The 21,135-nt window shown below is 38.3% G+C and overlaps 2 protein-coding genes across 3 annotated transcripts; both read right to left on the bottom strand.

The window, feature by feature from the left end:
* Positions 1-178: 178 nt before the first annotated feature.
* On the bottom strand, positions 179-12,025 carry fbxo25 (F-box protein 25). Of its 2 annotated transcripts, XM_079358825.1 has the most exons (11): positions 11,890-12,025; positions 10,911-11,043; positions 5,812-5,915; positions 5,418-5,467; positions 5,214-5,306; positions 5,017-5,110; positions 4,092-4,276; positions 3,536-3,718; positions 2,946-3,089; positions 2,228-2,254; positions 179-1,089 (listed from the first exon to the last, which is right to left on the bottom strand). In XM_079358825.1, exons 2-11 carry the CDS (start codon positions 11,036-11,038, stop codon positions 1,000-1,002), a joined length of 1,098 nt encoding a protein of 365 aa, XP_079214951.1. In that variant the 5' UTR covers positions 11,039-11,043; positions 11,890-12,025; the 3' UTR covers positions 179-999. The 2 variants fall into 2 exon arrangements, with proteins under 2 accessions (XP_079214951.1, XP_079214952.1); XM_079358826.1 differs by lacking the exon at positions 2,228-2,254 and having other exon boundaries at positions 11,890-12,024.
* Positions 12,026-14,803: 2,778 nt separating this feature from the next.
* Positions 14,804-19,244, bottom strand: fam110c (family with sequence similarity 110 member C). The gene has a single exon (XM_079354154.1). It carries the CDS (start codon positions 16,635-16,637, stop codon positions 15,543-15,545), a length of 1,095 nt encoding a protein of 364 aa, XP_079210280.1. The 5' UTR covers positions 16,638-19,244; the 3' UTR covers positions 14,804-15,542.
* Positions 19,245-21,135: the final 1,891 nt, after the last annotated feature.

The raw sequence follows: 21,135 nt of genomic DNA, 5'->3' as shown, positions 1-21,135 counted from the left end.
TACTCCCGATGGTCAAAGTCAAACTAAAACATATCCTTGCAATTATTGGTGGACAGACGTTTGTGTCCATATCCAAGGAGTAGAAACTGCTGTATGGTTTTCTTTTAAAAAGGTCATAAAACAGCAAGTAAAAGGAAAAAAGACTTCTCCAAGATGCAGCATGAAATAAAGAAGAAACATGTTTTTAGAAAGATTTAATTTTTGTATAAGTAGTTCACGTCCCGTCAAAGTCATTACAGTACCATCAAGAGTATTGGGACAGCATAAGAATATTAAAAAAGTTGGAGAAAGGGTACAAAACTTTTTTTTTTTCCACTCCAAAGTTTTCCCATATTGTTTTTTTTTCTGTTATTTGAAAGTTTGGACATCTAAAGTAAGGGAGTTTGACATTATTTTCTGGATGTCCACACTTCAATTGTATACAGGTCACAACAAGAGTACACAAAGGACAACATAAGTCATGTAAACATGGACTAAAACAGGACATGCATTCAGTTATTGCAGGAAATAAACACAAACAAAACAGAATAGTTTTAACCCCATTAAATAAACCTTTAACATTATTTTATCACTCCAATGTGTAATCTTTGACCTTGTCTTTAAAAACAACCCCTGTTACACATTAAATAACTTTTCTACCATAAACGCTCTACAACAGCTTTTACATTGAAATCCTTTCATATATTCATAAGACATACTTTTTCTGTCCTGCCTTTCTTTCTTTTTTTTTTTTTTTTTACTGCAAGAAGACAAGCAGGAAAACAACAAAGTTCCTTTTACATTTCACCCATTATAAACATTCTTAAAAGCAAGAAACATGTACGGTAAATCTTTTCTATCTATACATTTGTGCGTCAGGAATAAAAGGCATACAAAAGTCCTCTCTTTCATTTTAAGCCCTTTGTATTTGGGTAAAGGTGACATCAAGGTCTCGTACGCACTCTCAGAATCAGGAGTGGAGGTAAACGGACACTTAGCTTGAAGAAAAACGACGAAGGTTTAGAACTTGAAGAGGTCGATAAAGTGCTGTGGAGAGATGGGCATGAGGCAGCTGTCTGGGTCGTTGGCTGTGCAGGGATGGCCACAGTCCTGAAACACAGCAAAGTGCAACAAACATTAAAAAGATGTCGGATCAGGAATCAGGAGGAGCAGTGACACATACAGTTCATAGACAGCTACTTGATGAAGGACACTGGTGCTGGTTGCATCAGCTGTTAATCAAAACCTGAAGATGTTATGACGCAAAACAACTTACGCAGTTGTTGAGTTAAATCCGATTCCTGAGCTCAAAATCTTATTTTGATCCAGAGACTTGTTTTCCTTTTCCTCCCATCTGGGAAAAGAAGCCCTTGATATGTGTCCCTTTTTGTTCACCTTAACTAGACTTCAGCAACACTCAAACACAAACTGCACGCGCACTCCATTGTACTTTTTGTTGTTGTGTTGCTCTTTAGTACTGCTAAGCTGCTATCTCTGTATCCCAGCAGACCTTTAGTCAGACCGTTTACTGAAAGTTAAGATAAATAAAATGTGTATATGTATCCTACTTACATTGTTTAATTACATTTTAAAAACTGACAACAATAGTAATACTCCGCTATAAGGATGGTGAAGGTGGATTGTAGATATCCCTCTATTTTTTTTTTTTTTAATACTCCAGCCTCTACATATTTTAATGATTACCTCTGAAGCTTCATGACACAGAAATAGTGTTGAGTGTAGATTTAAACGTGGTAGAGAAAAATAAATACATTTACAGACTAGTGGTCGAGAGGATTCTTTTATTGGCTTTCTGAAATTGTAAAATATTGGTTACCCCCAATTTCAAAGTAAAAACATTACTTACAGCAGGTCTTTGCTTGCTAAGATGTAATGGTACTGGATCTAGTTAATTTGGTACTGATGGACTTTGCACACATTATAAATGGACTTCTAAACAGCTGTTGCAACCTGGTTGTATAAGTATACAGACACACAGACTTGTGTTATCCGAAATTACTTTAAAAAGACATGAATGAAAAATTCAGTTGACTATATCAGCAGGCAATAACCTCTTCTAAGAATGAGGTTTAAGGCCATTTAAAAGTCAGCAGAGAGAGTTTCGCTGGTTCGACACATTGTGACATCCGGTGAAACAGAAGGAACAAGTTATCAATCGGATAGTCTGAGTCAATGGAGACGGACTGGCAACCGTAGTAACACAAAAGAATGACGGGACAGAGGGTACCTTGAATAACAAAGCCAGGTGGCGATCCTTAAGGAATCAGGGAGGAACAGAACCAGGAGAGGAGGCAGGAAGAAGGGAGACAAGCGAGAGGAGGGATGCAGAAAGGACAGAGGTTACTAAAGAATAAGGAGCGAGAGCACGAGGATAAGAAGACTGGCCGTGGTAAACGATCACATGTAGGGGAAGTGTGATTCATCAGCCTAGCGTAGTTATTTTATATACATAAAAATCTTACCTGGAAGCTATAAACTCACACCCTGAAGAAGAAGATCTTTCCAGGGTGTAAATCAGATTTAAGGATTATTATTTGACCTACATGTAAGAGTGCTTGAGTTAAAATAATAAATGATATTCTGAATCGAAAGGATTATGTATGCATTACCATCAGTGGTTGTGATTGTTGACAACTTTTACTAAATGTCATTTCAACGTTGTGATTTGATACTGATGACGCTGTTTAACTGTTAAGACAGAGAGTGTGAGAAAGAATGTGTGACTGAACCAAAGTGTCACCGAGACTTTTCTCATGTGTACCAAAAGATAACAGATGTTTTGTCTCTTTGGCCAAGGATATACAACGTGTCCTGGTACAAACTAGATACTTGATCTGATTCAATGTCTGATCTCTGTACGGTTATCAGGAGTGTGGAAAACGTCTATTTCAACGGCACAGGTTTATTTGGCTGAAACATGTGGTTAGATGTGGGGGTTTTTTTACCTTCCAGAAGAGGATGCTACAGTGTTTGCAAAAGTGCAAAGTGTCGCCGTACTGCTCCTTCATTGGATAATGTTTCTGCAGAGTAAAGTACATCAGCTTCCAGTCCACCAGACCGCTCTTTGTCAGGACCAGATTCCTACAGAACTGATGGAAGGAAAAATAGAGTTAAAATACAATTCAAACACAGCGGACAGGAATGTAATTATAACTGGCAAAACGTGTTATTAGATATAATCAAGAGCAATTACCCATTAACACTGATTCTGTGTGTGAATGTGTGTATGTTTTCTTGTGTGTGTGTGTGTGTGTGTGTGTGTGTGTGTGTGTGTGTGTGTGTGTGAGAGAGAGAGAGACAGAGAACAAGAAAGGGAGAGAGAGCAGAAGGATGGTGACAACTGTGAAAATTATTAAATTGGGACACTGCTGCCATCTAGTGGTCAAAAGGCAAACCACTTAACAGCCTGGTGGGACAGCAATCTATTTAAAGGTTTAACGATAAATGAAGTTTTACATACACATACTTAAAAATAATTATTAAACCAGACTTTGTCCTAATTTATGTCTAATACACTCAGTCTGCTCTTTGTCACCTGTTTGTCTGAGAAGTGGAAGTGGCAGAGTTTCTTCCACAGCACCCTGTTCTCGCTGAGGCAGTGTAGAGTGGGCGTGGCCTGTCCCAGGTTAATGATGTCATAGGCATCAGATAACCTGCAAAGGATTTGGCTCTGCATGTATAGCGGTAAGTCGTTAAATGACATGCCATCACAGATTTGCTGGGAAGATAAAAACAAGAGACAAAATTATTTGAAATTAAGAGCATTACAAACGATCTGATGGTAACAAAAGATGAAATACTGCAGTTTTCCACAGAGGACGTGGTGGTCATACATAGTACATCAGCTTAAAGTAAAATAAAAAAAAGAAGTTCATATACTTCTCATTCCTTGTTTCATGTTCCCCTTATGAAAATCTGCTTAAAGTTAGTAACAGTAAATGCAAAGCTACTGCACTTTTCAACACACACAGACTGCAGGTGCTTTTAGGCTTCAGGCTAAGTTTTGGCCACGGACAATGAAAAATCACAAACAAACAAACAAACTCCCCGTCCAATAAAACTACACAAACAAACAGCAGGACACGGTCTACCTTCGGGATCTGCAGGTTGTTGAGCTGCTGCTGCCACTTGAGAATGGTCTCCAATCGACACAGCCAGATGTTGACGTTGCCCACGAGGACACACCGGCCTACATGGATGGTCAGACTGTGCAGGGTGGAGCTCAGGTCCTGCAGCAGCTCCTTGACAAGGCGTGGGTTGTAGTGGTCCTCTAGAACTAGAAGTAACATTTTAAGAACAAACTGTTAATAGTAAAATCTTTTTTTTGTGGAGCTCTTTAAAAAACAACAACAAAGTTTTACTGTACAAAGTGTTTTGAAGAGATACACACAATAGGGGAAAACAACAACAACAAGAGGTAAAACCAATAAAAGTGTATTGAAACTCTAAAACAAGAAAAGACAATTCTATAGAGATTGAAAAAAAAAACAATCAGAGACGGAATACAACAAGGTGGGGTTGAAGTTATAAAATGCTAAACTGTAAACAGTTCAATAAATCCAAGCAATAGAGGCAGGAAAAGAAAATGTAGATGATGAAAAAAGAACATTTGCAGCAATAAAACAACAGCAACATAATACAAACACGTTTAAAATACCAGCTCAAAGACTACAATTAAACCCCCTAAAAGACCCGTCATATTTCAGAACCAGGCAAAAATGAGACCTTCCTTCATAACAACACTAAATCTGACCTCATAAAGTTCTGCACAGGACAAAATCAACCCAGACTGACAGAGCACAGTGGTCGTACAGGTTGGACAATCACTGCAGTAACACTTCTGTTTCCAAATAGTATTTTATAAACAAATGATCTGATTGTTTAGAATCCCCCAACTTAGCAATGAAAAGTTCCTTCTGTTGAAAACGTACACGACACAAGGCTTTATTAGGGTCCGAGTTAAAATGACGAGCTCAAGATCAGAACATCCACCTGGTCTTTCTCAAGTCTTCTTACCCTTTCGTACAATCTTCTCCAGTATGTTGAAATAGTTTTTCTGGGCAGCTCCACTCAAAGATGTCAGCTGGGACCTGGCTATTAGCTGGAAGAGCTTTGGGAGAGCAAGAGATTTAAGACGTGTTAGAGGACGAGTCGTTCAATAGTTTCACAAAGGATCCTCTTTTTATTTTATTTTTTTTAAAGCTGACGCTCACTTTTGCCACATAGTTGAATCTTCTCAAGTCCTGAATGGCACTGGAGAAGTCCAGACGGTTGAGCGCTTCGCCGAGCGTGCAGTATCCATGACGCTGCGTTAACATAAAAAGTCAAACATACCAGAAAACAAAAAAAAAAGCCATGTTGTTTCATCAACCGCAAAAGTCCCCTGGAATACACGCAGTAACAGCTGCAACACTCACCTCTTTAGTGCTTCCTTTCTGCACATAGATCCACTTATCCCTGAACACAACTGAAAACAAACCCATCAGAGAAGAAGTGTTACGGGCGTTTGTGACCTCAAGAAGGGTACAGCCACATTCAAATTGTAGTGAAGCGCTAAAGTACAGAAAATGTATTCACTAATATCCCACCAGAGATGCACTGCTCAGAGCCTATCTGTGGAGACAGATCACTTCTAAGCATTACATCCTGAACTGCTTAAACTGACCCTGAAAGGCTTTTTCATGTCTGGAATCATGACTTGTTGCTACCAGTGGGTCTGCTTAACTGATCTAGGAACAAAAGGCCTTTTAATTTTTGAACCACAAACTCTTCAAACAGCCAGATCAGGGATTGTGTGGTAATGAAACTCACATTGAGATTTGGTGTTGTTGTTGTAGAAGTCCTTTTTCCTCTTTGTGGTGGCGAGCTCACACACATCGCCGACAAACAGATTCTCTTTGTCGTCACTGCAGAGCCTGTTTAGAGGGAAGAGGCGAGGGAGGCACACGGCAATGACCTTTCATGAAAGTGTTACAAACACATGTGTGATACATCATAACACGCCTGAGAATAAGCCCGGCTGAAGCATCTATATGTCCTGTATATCACTTTGTGGAGGACCGTGCTGAGTCCTGTCAGTTAATGTGGTGTCGTGTGTTTGGCTTTTCAGGCCCAGCAAATGTTTTCCTTAAATATTAAGAGTCTGTTCTGAACGACACCGAGAGTCAATGAGAAGATAACAAAACGGAATGATCTCAGAATCGAGCTGCTGTATTTTTTGGACCAATCAGGATCATAAGCCGACAAAGACAGAGGTTACATTTAGAACAGTAAACATTTGCACTTCAAATGGTCTCAAGTGTCTTTAATAATGTTCGAAACGAGCACAGATTGAAGCCATGCTATCCCAGAGTCCAGGAGACAAAATAACTGACACTGTTTTCTCACTAAACTCACAAATCATTACCACGTTGATCTGATCGCTGTTGTTTCTGGCAGCATTTGTTTCTTTGGCCTGCATGTTTGATAAGTGACCTCCTCAGAACAGATAAGATAGATTTGTTTATGTAGATCTTTTCTTGGCCTCAACTTGACATATTTTAACATGGGAAGCTTAAATTGGCTCCAGTGCAACAGAAACCTCCACGCATTCATAATCTTTTGGCTGAAGTTTAGCAGCAGACTGGCAGACCAACTCCAGGTGCAAAATATGTTGGTCAGATGATTAAAGTGAAAAAGAATACCTCCAAAATATGTAACAAGTGGGACTGATGCCAAACTACTATTCAATATTGTGAAGCATTATAAATATTCATTTGACTAATTGCCGTTCATGTAAATTGTTCAAAACAGTCTATTTAACAGTAAACTGGGAACCGTTTAAGATAAGACACTCCTTTATTCATTTATGTTTTTTTATTTTTATTGGAGTCAAAAAGAACAAACATCTGAAGGATCCAGCTTTTCAAAAGTGATGAAATGCTGCTTTCACTGCACAACATTTCATCATTGGCCTGTTGATTTCACCCCATCATGGATAGTCTTCTCTATATATCCTCTTCTACTATTTTCAAATAATATCAAATTGTATTTGTTACTTTTCTTTTTTGGGGGGGGCTTGACTTTTTGGATTTCTGTATTGCTGTTGTTGCAACGCCCGAATTTTCCTCTTTGGGGATCAGTAAAGTAATATGTTATCTTATTCTTTGTCTCAGAGTGTTTTAATATTGGTTAGATAAAACGATGCATTTCAGTTCCTTTCCTCAAAACATTACAACTGGCATACTGGATTGTTTTCTGACATTTATGTTGACATGAAAATGATCAGCACAGTTGATGACTTCAAACAGAAACGTTTGTTGTTGAGGTAATAAAGCTTTCAGCAACATGGTGCCCACACTAATTGTAGTGTTCCCGAGATGGCCTACAATACGTCAGAAGCTTACCACCTTCAAACAATGTGAGATTTAATCAGCCAAAGAAAAGGGAGAAACGGAAACCTGCTCTATGAAGAACACGAGGGCTGTGTTTGTTTTCGGAGCGTTCACCAAACGAATGTTCCTCCAGCGTACACGGATGCACCTCTTTTCTTGTCTGACTGCGAAGTCAACGGGGTGGAGTGTGCTCAGCGGTAATCCCTGGTTTCCAGCCATTTATCCAATTGTTCGGGCCTACAAACGAGCACGCAGCCCAGCGAACTGCCACGGTGAATTATAAAAGGAAGGAGAGTCTGGCTCTTTTACACCGACTGCGTGTGTCGCATCAACCTCCACAGAGCCAATAAAAGACATCAAGCAACAGCAGTCTGTTCACAGGGATCTGTGCATGCTGGAAATATATATCCTGAAATACACGTGCTAAAAAAAAGGGTGAAAACAAATAAAGCACCTGCCTGAAATCTATTCAAATTTAACAAATGAAGGAAATTAATTAAAGTTCAATTCCTTACACACTTTTCAATGCAAGAAAGAGAAACAATTTAGTCACTTTTCTGACATTGAGAGATGAATCTAAACTTCTTCTGTTACACACTGTGTACCATGCCACTGGTACGGACCATTATAAAGCTCTCCTTTCTTTCTGCCACATGTACCTCCGTGGAATGATGTCACGGGCCTTTCCGAGCGAGCTGCGTTTGGAGAGTAGCCAATCTGAACAGATGATGTCATAAGTTATTGTCTGATGCCGTGTCCTGTGCGTTTTAGTGAAAGGACTGCTGACACGCTGATGTGGGGCTGTGAGTGACGTTTGCTGGCTGATCAAAAAGGGGGACTCTCTTGTGACGTGAGGGAGCCATCGCTCACTGGCGCAGAGATTTCTCGTGTTAACCCCGTGATGACCAGTGCAGGACACCGGCGTGTCACTCACAGTTCACAAGTGAAGCCAGCTCATCAACAGCTTGCTGTATCAGACACACACTGCTCAGCACTTGTGCTTACACAAGGGTGTAACGCTGACTCACAAGTTGACCTGCTGCTATTACAAATCCTTTACTTGCTGGTATTTCTATTTTCTGCTCCCACTTTGTCATGGTTTGGCATCATGTGCACATTAAAACAAAGCTTTTAGTAAAACTATTACTGGATAGCTGCCTGCTCTTTATTTTTTACAAGTCATCATTCTATCGTATATTTTTCACATTTAAATTTGACCCTTGAACCCCATGACGTTAGAGCGGGAAAGCATATGGCTCACCTTGAGAATCTCAGTAAAAATGACTCTGACTGAATGTAGGTTGTAGCCCTTTCACATGTATTGTTATCTATTGAATATATTTGCAATGATGCACTTTTAAGCTCATAGTTACGAACAGCAACAACAGATGACCTCACCAGTGAGGAACTGTCATATTTGATGTATTCAGAGAATAAAACTGTAGTCTAGCCCTGGTTTGTAATGGAAAAAGGAAATCACCTGAATGTAATGTTTAATCCAAACAAAGAGCGCCGAATATGATGGGTGACGTAAGGGGTATCTTGAAAGTTTGTTAATCTGTACTTTTATTTTTATCCTTTATATTTTTGTATATTTGAAGATCTTTCTACTGTTGGTTTACACCATGGCTGTACATCTATTGTCCTGTATGTCCAGCACATACAGGAAAAGACAACAAGGATGTCTTTGACGATAAGAGAAGACATTCTCACTTTACATAGGACACAAAGTTAAAAAAAAAAAAAAAAGGAGAAACAGATCGTGAGTGTGAATAAGAATGGGAGCCTCCTTTACTTGTGTGTGACTTCTAGATGGCATACTTCAAAACAGGACATGTTTCCCACTGATAACAGGGGGGGCTCTCCTGCTGGGAGGTCCCCAGACTGCCCACAGAGAGACATGTAATCCAGAGCAGACAGTCTGAAATAGCAGAACTTGTTTTTAGTTTGGCTCTTTCAACAAACAGAGGCCACTGAAGTCTCTAAAACAACGAGACGCCTTTCAGAGTCAGGACTTTCAGGACTGATATGTTTAACAATCAGTTCACAACTTTACCCAACAATACCGGCAACTGAGTCACATGTTTCAGGTGTTGAGTAACTGCAGAAGATATATACTGTGTGCATGAATATCTAAACACTGAACAAAGGAGCTGATACAGAATTTAATAAACGTTTTTTGTTTATGTTGTGTTGTTTGTTTTCATGGTTTGCTTTTTATTCACAGTGTTAGCATGAAATGTGCCTATATTTAGAGACAGTCCTTTATGATGCTTTTCATCACCTAAACTCTAAATAGGGATACTATTGTGTTGTATTTTTAGTTTGTGCCCTAACGTGCTCTTGTTAGGAGGAGGGGCATTTCTGTTTATCAAGGCTTTATGACAACTTCTTTCTTTAAACTCTGTGTTAAGACACATATTAACAAATTATCTGGTATTGCCTCGTGGTCATGATTTGTAGAAGACGTTCACCTCAGTTCCCTCGTAAACAAAACCTGACCTCAACACTTCAGATTGTTTTGTAGATTGGGTAAAAAGTTAGACATCCAATCAAAGATGTCTTGCACTGTGATACTGTTGACAAGCTCGTCATTTTTTAACATGGTAGACTGACGGGCAAGTCTCAAACGGTCTAAAAAAGGAGCCTTTTACTCCACCCTGTGTGCTGCTGTGATGCAAATCACTGCGTCAAAGATTCTCTGCCGTGGTGGTGATAGGAGTCAGTTGAATGATTTTTTATTTGATGTTGAGACACGACGCCTCATTCATTCAAGAAGTTTGAGATTGTTATTATCACTGTCACTTGTTTGCTTCGATCTGTTAAGCACATCAGATTCTGATGGTCTAGTAGGAGTATCAGTGTGTTTGGTTTGCACCCTGGTATCAAGACATTCTAGCTCACACATTTTAGCCGTTATCAGCAAATATAAGCTATCCATTGTCAAAACATCTAATTTCTAATCATCAATGCTAACACACCAGGAGTCATGCTGCCCTGCTTGTCTTGGTTTTACTGTGGTAAGAGCTTTAACAACCTCCAGCTGATTGGCTCAGATACCCATACAAACTATTGTTTTTAAGTTCCTTGAGGATTTTATATGCACATTTTTTTCCTCTTCTGTAGAATAAGGAAAAATACCATGGGAGGAAAGTATAGACGTGCATATCTGATACACAATGTTATGACCCCACAATATTTTAATCTAAAAAGTAAACAACATTTAAGTAAGATTAAATGTAATTCAGAAAAGTGTCATTTTAAGTCTTGATCATCACTTAAAGTCAAAACAATGCTGCACTGAATTGTTGGAGTATATTTGACAAAGCTTCTGATTAAGCTCCGGATAGGAAGAAAACTTCTCTTTTACTTTTAGTACACTGAGCTGTGTAGTAATAAGCACTTATGGTCAAGTCAATGTTACTGGTTAAAGCACTGACTCGCAACATTTATAAAAGAGATGTGCAGTAACAGTAAAAAAAAAAAAGTGCAATTAAAGATAACCCAACACAATAATAGGTAAATAATGTGTCTTACTCTTTCAACTCTATTTCTCTGTTGTCATCGTCCAACTCGTGTCCATAGAAGACAATCCTCTTCCAGCCATGTTCAGTCTTTGTCCAGCTCCATCCTGGTGACCTCCAGTCCTGGCCTAAGAAAGGCATTTTACCTGGGGAAGGAGACAAGATGCATGTTTTATCTTTGAGCTCTGGGTGCTGTGAGAGGAAATGAGACAATTATGACATGCTATGTAATGTAATGACAGATGTAGCCATGACATGATACTTCAACAGCTTATTTAGTAAACAACAACATCCAAATTAATATTCAAATACTTAAAACTAGATTGGATTTTGCTTGAATTCATGCTCTCATCTTAAAAATGGTTTAAAGCTTCAAACGAGACATTTGAGTCCTGTGTCTGTTTGAGATCAAACCTTCATAAGTTAACGGGTTTTATGAAATTGCACCAAATAAAACATCAGCAGATTTACAAAATCAGTGCAACAGAATATATTTGTCATTGTACAAGTACAAACAAACCTTTAAAGAAAATGCGAGAAACAAAACACGAGATATCTAAAAACAAATTACACCTTCAAGCACATTCATTCACATTCTGCTGGGTGAAGCTACAGATGACACAATCAGGGTTTTTACAAGTAAAATATACAGAGATTTTCTTAATATTACGAAGCTTTGAAAAACAATATGCAATGGCCTTCATTGTGTTGTAGTCAAGGATTAAACTACACAGTGATAGACTACAACTGAGGAGCTAAGAGCCTACTGAGAATACGCTGTTGACATTGAGAATTTAAAATGACAAACGGAGCCAAATAACATAAGTGACATAACTACAATATATTGGGGGTAAAAAAAAATGTTTGACATTTAACGTGCAGCTGTCCAAAACGGGAAACAGAAAAGATGTCAGCTGGTTTTTACGAACAAAAATCCCGACAGGAAGAAAATATACGACCGTTTAAACGAGTGCTACATTTCTACAGCCTACCCAAACCGATTCCCTTGTCGTATCCTCCGTCTTTGCTTCTCTTTCTTGTCTCTTCTGCCTGCCGTGATGGAAATATTGACGGAAGTAAACACACTGAGCGGACGCAAGCTGTCGTCCACACCCCCTGCTGTTTCTGATTGGACAAAATGCCAGTATTTATCTTGTTGCTACCCAGTGTTGCGGCGCTAATTGGCCGAACACAGCCGTCAATCATGTTCTTTTTTCATCCCTTCTGTTTTGTTGGGGCTTTCTTGTACACGTGACAGTGAACTGCGCACATGTACTCATGTTTTGGTTTTGTGATGGAGGATGGGAACGAAACCGCAGGACCGATGTTGATGTGGCTGTTAAGAAACAAGAACAGATATGATGATAGAGTTTAAGTGCTTTAATAATACAAAGTTTGAATGATACCTCATGTCACATAAGCATTTTTGGCTTTGAGGATGGAAGTCATGTCAAGTATTTTATGAATTCTGTGCTAAAGTCAAAACTCTGAGAGTAAGTTCAGGCAGGTTGTAAGTCTGAATCTAAATGCAGGTTCAAAAAGCTGAGAAGTAGCCTACCTATAATGCTTATACCTGATAATTATTGAGTATTATTGTTAAATCTTAAACTATTGTCAGTATTTTACACATACACTTTAACATTGCCACTTTTACTTCAGAACAGTACATCCTTATTCCAGTGTTTAACTTTTACCTTAAAATATATTTTCATTTTATATAGGGTATTTTTTCATCATTAACAAGAAAAGGGGAAAAAAATCACAGGCTTACAACCTATGGTGTGCATCTTCATAAAAAGGCACGTTTCGTCTAAATAAAAAGGTTGAAACTTTAGCTTGTAAATCATGATTACAAAGTCTCTACTCCATCTCATAATGCTCGTTCATCTGTGACAAGAAGGACAACAGCTAAAGTGAGTATATTTTAATTTTACATTTTATTTAAGTATATTTTTTTAAGGCAAAAGCAATCGCTTAATATTTACATTTACATCCAATTGCCCTATTATTATGGGAACTTGATCTCTCAGCTTCCATTGAAACTAATCTGTGACTCATGTTATTTGCTCTGGATTGGCTTGATGTGTGTACAGTATCATTTTAAACCTTTTTTTGGGGGGGGGGGGTTGAGGTTATAAATAACTATAATGCTGTCATAAGCTATATACCTCATCTTTGATGAAGTTTTGATGAATGTTAAACAATTGAGGGACAATGTCTAAAAAGCTTACATTGACATAAAACAAAATAGTCTCTTTAATACCATATTTTGTAGAATTAACTTTAAATCACACAACATATCAAGTATCAATCCACAAGGACTCATGTGTGCTCCTCCTGGCATTGTTCGTGCATTTACGGCTGTAGTGTTATTTGCCTGGTACCAGATGGCATATTATCATTGTTAGATACTGCCCCCTTTAGGTCGCATACAGTTAAATAAGAAAATGTTTAAATCACTAACATTGTAATACACAATGCTTCTCTTGACATCTACTTTGGCCCTATGGTCGTATAAATACTATTCATAATAGGCCCTGTTATATATTGTTGATGAATTATCACTGATTTTAGCTCTCCTCTCATGTTCAGATGACAAATGTTTTTAGTTTTTAAACATTGTTGACAATCGGAAGAGTATTTGCTTTCTGCTATACGGCAACCAAAACTTCTATTAAAAACCAAATCCTAATGAAATGGTTGAGTCATCATTAGGCTCTATCTGTATGTTTTTTGGACCTGCTTTATATAAAGAGATGTGCAACAGCTTTTCACCATGAACACAATGAACAATACTTGTAAGAAAAATAATCAACCACTTTAATTGCAGTTTTCCAAAATACTTCAGTATGTTGCACATACAGCACCAAACCCATTCAGAAGTGGTTCATTACATCTAAAGATGACAATTGTCAATGCATTTGTATTCCAGCCTTTACTGTCAAATTATCTGAGAGCATATCTGCAGTGAAAGTACATAAAAAAGGCACGTAAAAGTCTTCATAAGTGTAAGTTATTTACATTTGCAGCCAGTATTTACATGTCATGCATTTTCATTACTTATCAGACTGAATCATATAGCCTATTATTCTACTGACAAAAAGGTGCAATTTAGTTTCATACTGAAACAGAAACTGATATGTAGTAGTAACTTCTGACAAAGTTCTGGCAAAAAAAATCTAGCGAAGGCAGGACATGACATGCCTTTAAGTAAAATGGGCAGTCAGGCTTCAGGAGAAACTGAAGGTGTGTCTTCGACTTGCTGCTGAGAGGTATAACTGCTCATACTATATACTGTTTATAATTGTTATTGGCTGCGTGTGTGTGTGTGTGTGTGTGTGTGTGTGTGTGTGTGTTAGAGAGAGAGAAAGAGAGAGAGTAACAGAATGGGTTATAATTGGATCAGTCTGTTCTTTGATTTCTCCCCAGTTCATGTTGCAGCCTCTCAGCTTTGATCTGTATAAAAAGTTTGGCTAAAATACAAAAGGGAGAGAGTGGAGAGGAGAAAACACAGACACAGATTGGGAGGGAAGTGGAGATACGGTTTCACAGGTCACTGGATTTAAGCCTATCAGATTATTAAGTACATTCCTCTCACATAAAACTGTGCGAACACGATTCTTTGGCTGGAAAATAACCACAACGTATAAGTGTTTGTGTCTGGTTGTAGTTAAATCTGATTGCTGTTACAAGTTTTTTTCAATACAAATCATGGAACCACAATAAATGAAAAAAGATTTTCGCATACACTTTTTCAGTAACAATTTAAGTACCTGTGATTATGAGTTTGTGTGTGCCTGTGACAGAATGAACACCTTTCACTTGAAGAAAACTGGGTTACTACACACATTGGATCATAAAGACAGGTCCCTTATATCAATAAGAGTAAAAAAAAAATATATAGATAGATAGATAGATAGATAGATAGATAGATAGATAGATAGATAGATAGATAGATAGATAGATAGATAGATAGATAGATAGATAGATAGATACTTTATTGATCCCGAGGGAAGTTCAAGTATTGTCTGTAATACATCTGTAATATATATTACATAATTAATATGTAACTACAACTTCTTTTTTAAGTGATGGCAGATTATGTATTCATGTTTCATAGATCTGTTGTCAGACAATTAACAACCAATCTTTTGGTTGCCAGTTTTGAAAAATATTTTTTGATCAATTACCATGCAGGATTGAACATGCAGAAGTTAAAATGTGTTTTTGTGGATTAGTTTTTAGTGTGGCTGTATTTTTTGCCACCAACTCATGTTAGCTAAACAACCCTGGAGAAATGTATCCAAGTGTGCAAATATATATAGTTTTGACTTTTAGCATTGCTGTCAATTGCAACTGTGTGACAAATGTGTATAGACTGCACATTATGACATTATAACACCATGTCAGAATAAAATGACATTAATTGTTTTTTTTGGTGTGTGACAGCTAGCTCTACTGAAGTTTGAACCGAAGCAATGATGCTAAATCTGAATTTATTATGATGTGTTTATATTGGTGCGCACATACAAATGAATCGATGATATATGCTCATAGACACACAGACATATGTAACATTTTTTCCAGCAGGAAAAAAACAATACTTTTTGCTAATGTGGGTTCTGTAGAAAAAAGATGGATCATCTTAATCCAGGTCTCTTAACTTTTTCCCAGTCTCATTTGCATTTTTGCAGCTGTACAGCCATTTGATAATCCGTGCATTGCGCTCAATAACTGATGTCCCTTGATGCATCTTTTCTTGTAACTCATCCTCCAGCAGCCCTTCGCTGTCACCACTGTTCTTCGAGAAACCGTCGTCCGTAGAGAGACTGACACTACGGATGTTTGAAGCTATATCGTCGGAGCGCGCAGAAAAGTTCTCCCTACCCAAAGACTCGACGACCTCTCCATCCAGCCCGCAGTATTTGAAAAAAGCATCAAAATCTGCAAAGTTTTTGGAGTACCTGGAGCTGATGTCAGAGTGCGAACGACTGACCCCTTTTCCAGACCTTCTTTCAAACTCAGGAACGGCGAGCAGAACAGCAGATTTGTTCCCACTGGTAGCTATCACCTTTGTCCCAGAATCATTGTTTTCTGCGTCTCCGTTTCTCCTCCTCACGTCTGTATGAGAGCTGCATTCCTTTGCTGTTCCCTCAGGTGTGGTGATTTTCACTGTGTTCACCTCACCTTCACTGTCTTTATCTGATGCCTCAGGTAAAGGAACATTTTTTTGCAGCAGCTTGAGTTTACGGCGGTGTTTGCGATAGTTTGCTGACCCTCTCAGTAACTCACATTTCTGTCTGTGAAGTAGAAGTGAGTCTGGCCGTTTTTTGGAGCTCGACCGACGTACCTGCACTGGTGAGGAGTTTTGTGAGCCACAATTAGCTGCAATTGATGTATTTGAGATGTTAAGATTCCCGCTACGGTTAGAGCTCCGATTAGAAGACCCAGTGCTGCTCACAGAACCGGATCCAATGCTGATCACAGGCTCCTGAGTGGAGTTGACCACCTGTAGGCTTTTGACGTATTTCTGTTTGCTGGCAGCGAGCCTCTCCACAGCACTCATGTGTCCTTTCGTCTCACTCTCAAGCTCCATCTGCTTTCTAAGGTACTCAGGACCCTTCTCCATGATTTTGGAGGTATCACTGGCTGTATCCATCGCTGTTTTATCAATTATATCCAAGAAGAAGGTATTCCTTTGGCATGTGTAGACTTCTTCGCCAGAAGAAAAAGATTCCATTCAAGCCTGTCCCTTGCCTGAGCATGTAAGCCAACAGGAGACTTCACCTTCACCTCTCTTCAAACACACATCACATTGCCCCACCCATTTCTGCATGAGGCTAGTTTTAACCAAACACAAGCCTGTTCAAAGTACACCTGATACGATCACAAGTGAGAACAGTGAAAACTGACACTGCTCCACAGTCCCCCCCCCCCTCCACCCCCCCTCGCCTTCAGGTAGAAACGTGGGCCTTTATCCTTGTTGCCCAATACAGGAAAACATCTTGCTTCATCTCCCACAGAGGAACTTAGTTTATGTCATTCCAATGTATTCTCCCGTGTCTTTTATCAGCTAGTTTACCACACTGACTCATCAAATGGGCTAGGTGCATGTTGCAGCGTGAATGTTGCGAAAAAAACGTTTAAATGTTAAAATCCTTGAATCATGCATAGAATACCTCTTGCATGGATTGTTTATGTCAGATCGATCGTAGTTATGAGTCAAAGCCATCAATAAAGCAGTGTTGTGCAATTCAAAAAAGCCTTAAAGGGAAGGAGTAAGATATGTCATCATGTTGAGGCAGTGGTTTTGACTGTATTCAGTAACTTTACTCAACTGGACAAACAGCAGTGTTTTTTTTGAATAAAAGGTAACACAAGATCCATACTTGTGGCCCCATCAATGCTCCTGAAACCAAACCAAAAACATGTTTCTTGAAATATTTAGAACAATTGCTCTATCAGAGGACCTCTCCTCCAACAAGCACAGTCATGAATGTATTCCACTTATTCTTTTCCCTCATCTTCCCTTAACACACAAGCTCAGTTCTGGTACTTATTTAGCATGTGTGTTGAAGCCCTGTATGATTACTGTATGTAAAAAATCCCGACAAAAGAATTATGGAGAAAACAATGGGTTCCTTGTTTTCAGATTCCCAGTGTAGGCTACTTGGACTCTCTTAACTAGAATCTGTGTACATATTGAACCGTTAAGATACCAAAGCCCCATGTTTAAAAGGCAGAGGGCAGCACTAGAATGTATTAACATCATTACACAAATGCTTTCATTGCCTTAATTACCCCACAATAGCTTGCAGACCAAGATGCAAGTCTCTGTTTGTTCTTGTTAGTTTACTTAACAATCCTTTTTTATTGATTTCTCTCAATCATCTAAGCCTACTTATATTTTTGATTGTGCTTATAAACAGAAATGTTCATACCACATCTGTTTGTACAGGTTCATTGCATTTATTCAGCCATGTGATTTCTTTTGATTGGCCGCCCTGAAATCAAAATGAACAGTTCACTTGGGAGTCTGCAGTATTTACTTGTACGTTATCCTCATTTGACCTTAACTAATGGTGACCTGCTTGATATTTATCCTCATATTTTAGTTCTGGTGCTAAAAAGAGGAATGCAAGAGGCATCTGTTTGATTAATGACTCCTCAGGGGGAAAACAAAGTTAAAGGACTTCTTATTAAATGTGTAAGGTGGCCAATGCATGTTCACAAACAAACATTTCACAGGCTATTTGGACAACTTGTCAATACTGCTCCATAAAGTACTGCGAATCATGCAAAAATGTTGAGTCTGGTTTTCCTGTCAGACCAAGCAGATCTTATTGTAATTCTAAATCCTTTTGTAATCTATTGTTTATATGTCAACTTGTCTCTGTTAATGTTTCTGTCTCATATGTACAACCTGCTCTACACCATTTGCCCCGTAAGAGGGATTAAGAGGCTACAGTTGTTATTACTTAAAATGGAATTGAATGGAGTTGAGAGTAGAGAGTAGTTTTACAGGGCTACGCTCTGATGCTAATGCATATTGAGCGTTACATACATCCCGACACTTACAATGCTAACATGATGTGTTGCAGCAAGGCAGAGGCAATTTGAAGTTACGCTGAATGCTAACATCTTCATGCTTACATGGTCAATGAACTGTTCATGCTAACTTGCTGATACACATACATTGGAGAACTGTGATACATGACTCTACTCTAACTTGAGCAAATAGTTGGTATAGCAATGTTTTTGACCACACGTCTCTGCATGATATGATGTTTTGTAAGTTGTTTATCACGATTTTTGCAGACATTCCAAATTGTTGTTCTTACTTGAGACTGTGATAACAAATTGTTACAGACTGGAACTAGTTTCTTATAATAACACAACATGCTGGGGTAATATTCACTGTTTATTATATTACTTTAGTACATCAGCATTTTTGGCATTGTATTTCTGAATAAACAAACACCAAGTACAGCTTGATTGGAATCTTATTCCAATTAAAATAAGATAAGGCATGAATGTGTTCCAATAATCTCAACAATTACACTAATAGTCGTTGAACTATTTCACTCAGAACCACCAATGGAAATGTCAAAGGAGAGGTTAAAGTCATGGGATCATCCGTGTGAGTAGGAATTATCCTTCAGGGACCATGAACATTTGTGCAAATTTTGACATGTCCATCCTGTAGGTGTTGAATGAATTTAAGCTAATTATAAGATACTTTTTCTTCAGCCAAGCTTGCATAGCTGATGAAAACAGGCTCTGGCAAGTATATCTTAAAAAGATAATGCCATAACTGATCGTTGCACAGTAATGATTAGTTGGTCTTGACATTGAGTAAATCTGCAAAAAACAAATGTATGAAAGAACTGTAACTGATACACATCAAGACCACACCATACCCCACTCCCCTGTGGATTCAAGGGGCAAGAAGGAGGTGTATGGTTTAAAAAAACTCAATTGTCAATTGTTTTCTTGGCTAAAGTTATCATTAACAGCACTGGAAGTATTTCTATTTTCCCATTTCCCTGTCTGACTGATTGATTAAACCTGTATCCGCTTAATTAGCAAAAAGAAACAGGCAACAGACTCAGAAAGGGGAGGAGGGGAACTGGGTAAACAGAGCAAAGCAACCATTAGTAATTTTCTCCCCTGAGCCCATTCATTTTATTTAATGCTTAACTTACGCTGCTAGTTGGAAAAACATTCAACCCTCTAATGTGACACTGCATCATCTGCTACTTGTGGTTTAATTGAGTCATTCATAATAATTATAATCCTTCATTTAGACGTGTGTGAGACTGAGTGAATCAATTAAAAATGGCTTGCAAATTATGAGATGTAATTGCTGCAGAGATCTTTTGCTTGCAATTATTGTTTTAGTGTTATGTAAAGTGACAAATAATAGGCAATTATGTATTCAGCACAAATAACCAGGAATATAAGGTCACCTCACAGTTCATTAGTCATTGTCTATTTATCACAAGCTCTTCTTACTGTAGTCTCTCCAGGAACTGCTTTGTGTTCTCCCTGGAGGTTTTAGTTTAATTTACTTTTTATATTTTTGTCAGTCTCCTTTTCTTTGAAACGCTGCAATCATTATCAAGAGTTTTTAATCATGTAAAGCCACTCTTATCAATGTTTTCACATAAATTCAAATCAATGGAAAGTCTAAATGAAGTCCAGAGCCACTAAGAACCATAACTCCACTCTGCAGTTACCCTCTGCTCTGTGGAGCTGTTGAGCTTTCTGATCTCATTGTTTTTGTTTTATGGCCTACAAGCTGTTTTGGTTTACTCTCACTGTTCTTGCCGCGAATTGTTTACAGCAGCTTAGATCTTTGTTAAATGGTCAGATAAACTCCATGTACACTCATTTTCCAGTTGGTTATTGTAACTGAGCCTTGAGCAGCTAAAGACACCTCTCTCTCTCTCTCTCTCTCTCTCTCTCTCTCTCTCTCTCTCACTCTCTCTCTCTCACTCTCTCTCATTCAGGTTATCCTATGTATTTCACGCAAAAGATTGCTTATGTAATGCTGACTTATGGGAGTTATTTATCAGGCTAAAGAAACTTGGATAACCTTTGGAATGTGATGTGCGAGCTGGAGAGGAACGAACAGGATAACTAAAAGAACCAGTCTTCTAATCTACAAAGCCCACAGTCCTTTAGGCAGAAAAAAGCCTACTATAACCGTAACTCCTGTCTGCCACAAATTATCCTTATCCTTACTTTCAAGTTCTTTTACTTCTGAGTTGCAGACACAAATTCAACAGAATAATGAGCCCAATAGAAAGTTGACTGCTGTAAATTGCTGTATGCCCAGTTCAGGAGGTGGAAAATATCTCTCTAACATTTTTATTCAAGTTTATTGTGAAATGCTTTAGCCAGCTGCTCACTGCTAAGGCAGTGTGATTAGCAGAAACATCTGGCCCTCTTCCACTGACTTTAGATGATTAATTTAATAGCTTATACGCAGCAAAATAATGAAAAATTATAAAGTTCATGCACAATGACTCCAGTAATAAACAGGGTTTTTTTTGTTCCCATAAAGTAAAGAGAATACAAACATCATTTCCACTTGACTAAGTGTATACACATGTGAGGTTTTGATCATAATTGTAACAGCTTTGAAAATGGCATGCAGAGATTTTCAGTGTGCTGTAGATATGCACATTGAGCTGATAGCTTCCAGTTGGTTTTCAAAAGGAAATACATAAACA

This window comes from Symphodus melops, assembly GCF_947650265.1.
Source record: "Symphodus melops genome assembly, chromosome: 1".
Classification (NCBI taxonomy): Eukaryota; Metazoa; Chordata; class Actinopteri; order Labriformes; family Labridae; genus Symphodus; species Symphodus melops.
This window is presented reverse-complemented; position numbering and strand designations above follow the sequence as displayed.

Coding starts and splice junctions, on each gene's coding strand:
- fbxo25 (XM_079358825.1), bottom strand. CDS start 11,038: ATGCCTTTCTTAGGCCAGGACTGGAGGTCACCAGGATGGAGCTGGACA. Junction 5,916..10,910: donor AGAGAAATAGAGTTGAAAGA/GTAAGACACATT, acceptor CCCTCTAAACAG/GCTCTGCAGTGACGACAAAG. Junction 3,719..4,091: donor ACAACCTGCAGATCCCGAAG/GTAGACCGTGTC, acceptor TTATCTTCCCAG/CAAATCTGTGATGGCATGTC.
- fam110c (XM_079354154.1), bottom strand. CDS start 16,637: ATGGAATCTTTTTCTTCTGGCGAAGAAGTCTACACATGCCAAAGGAAT.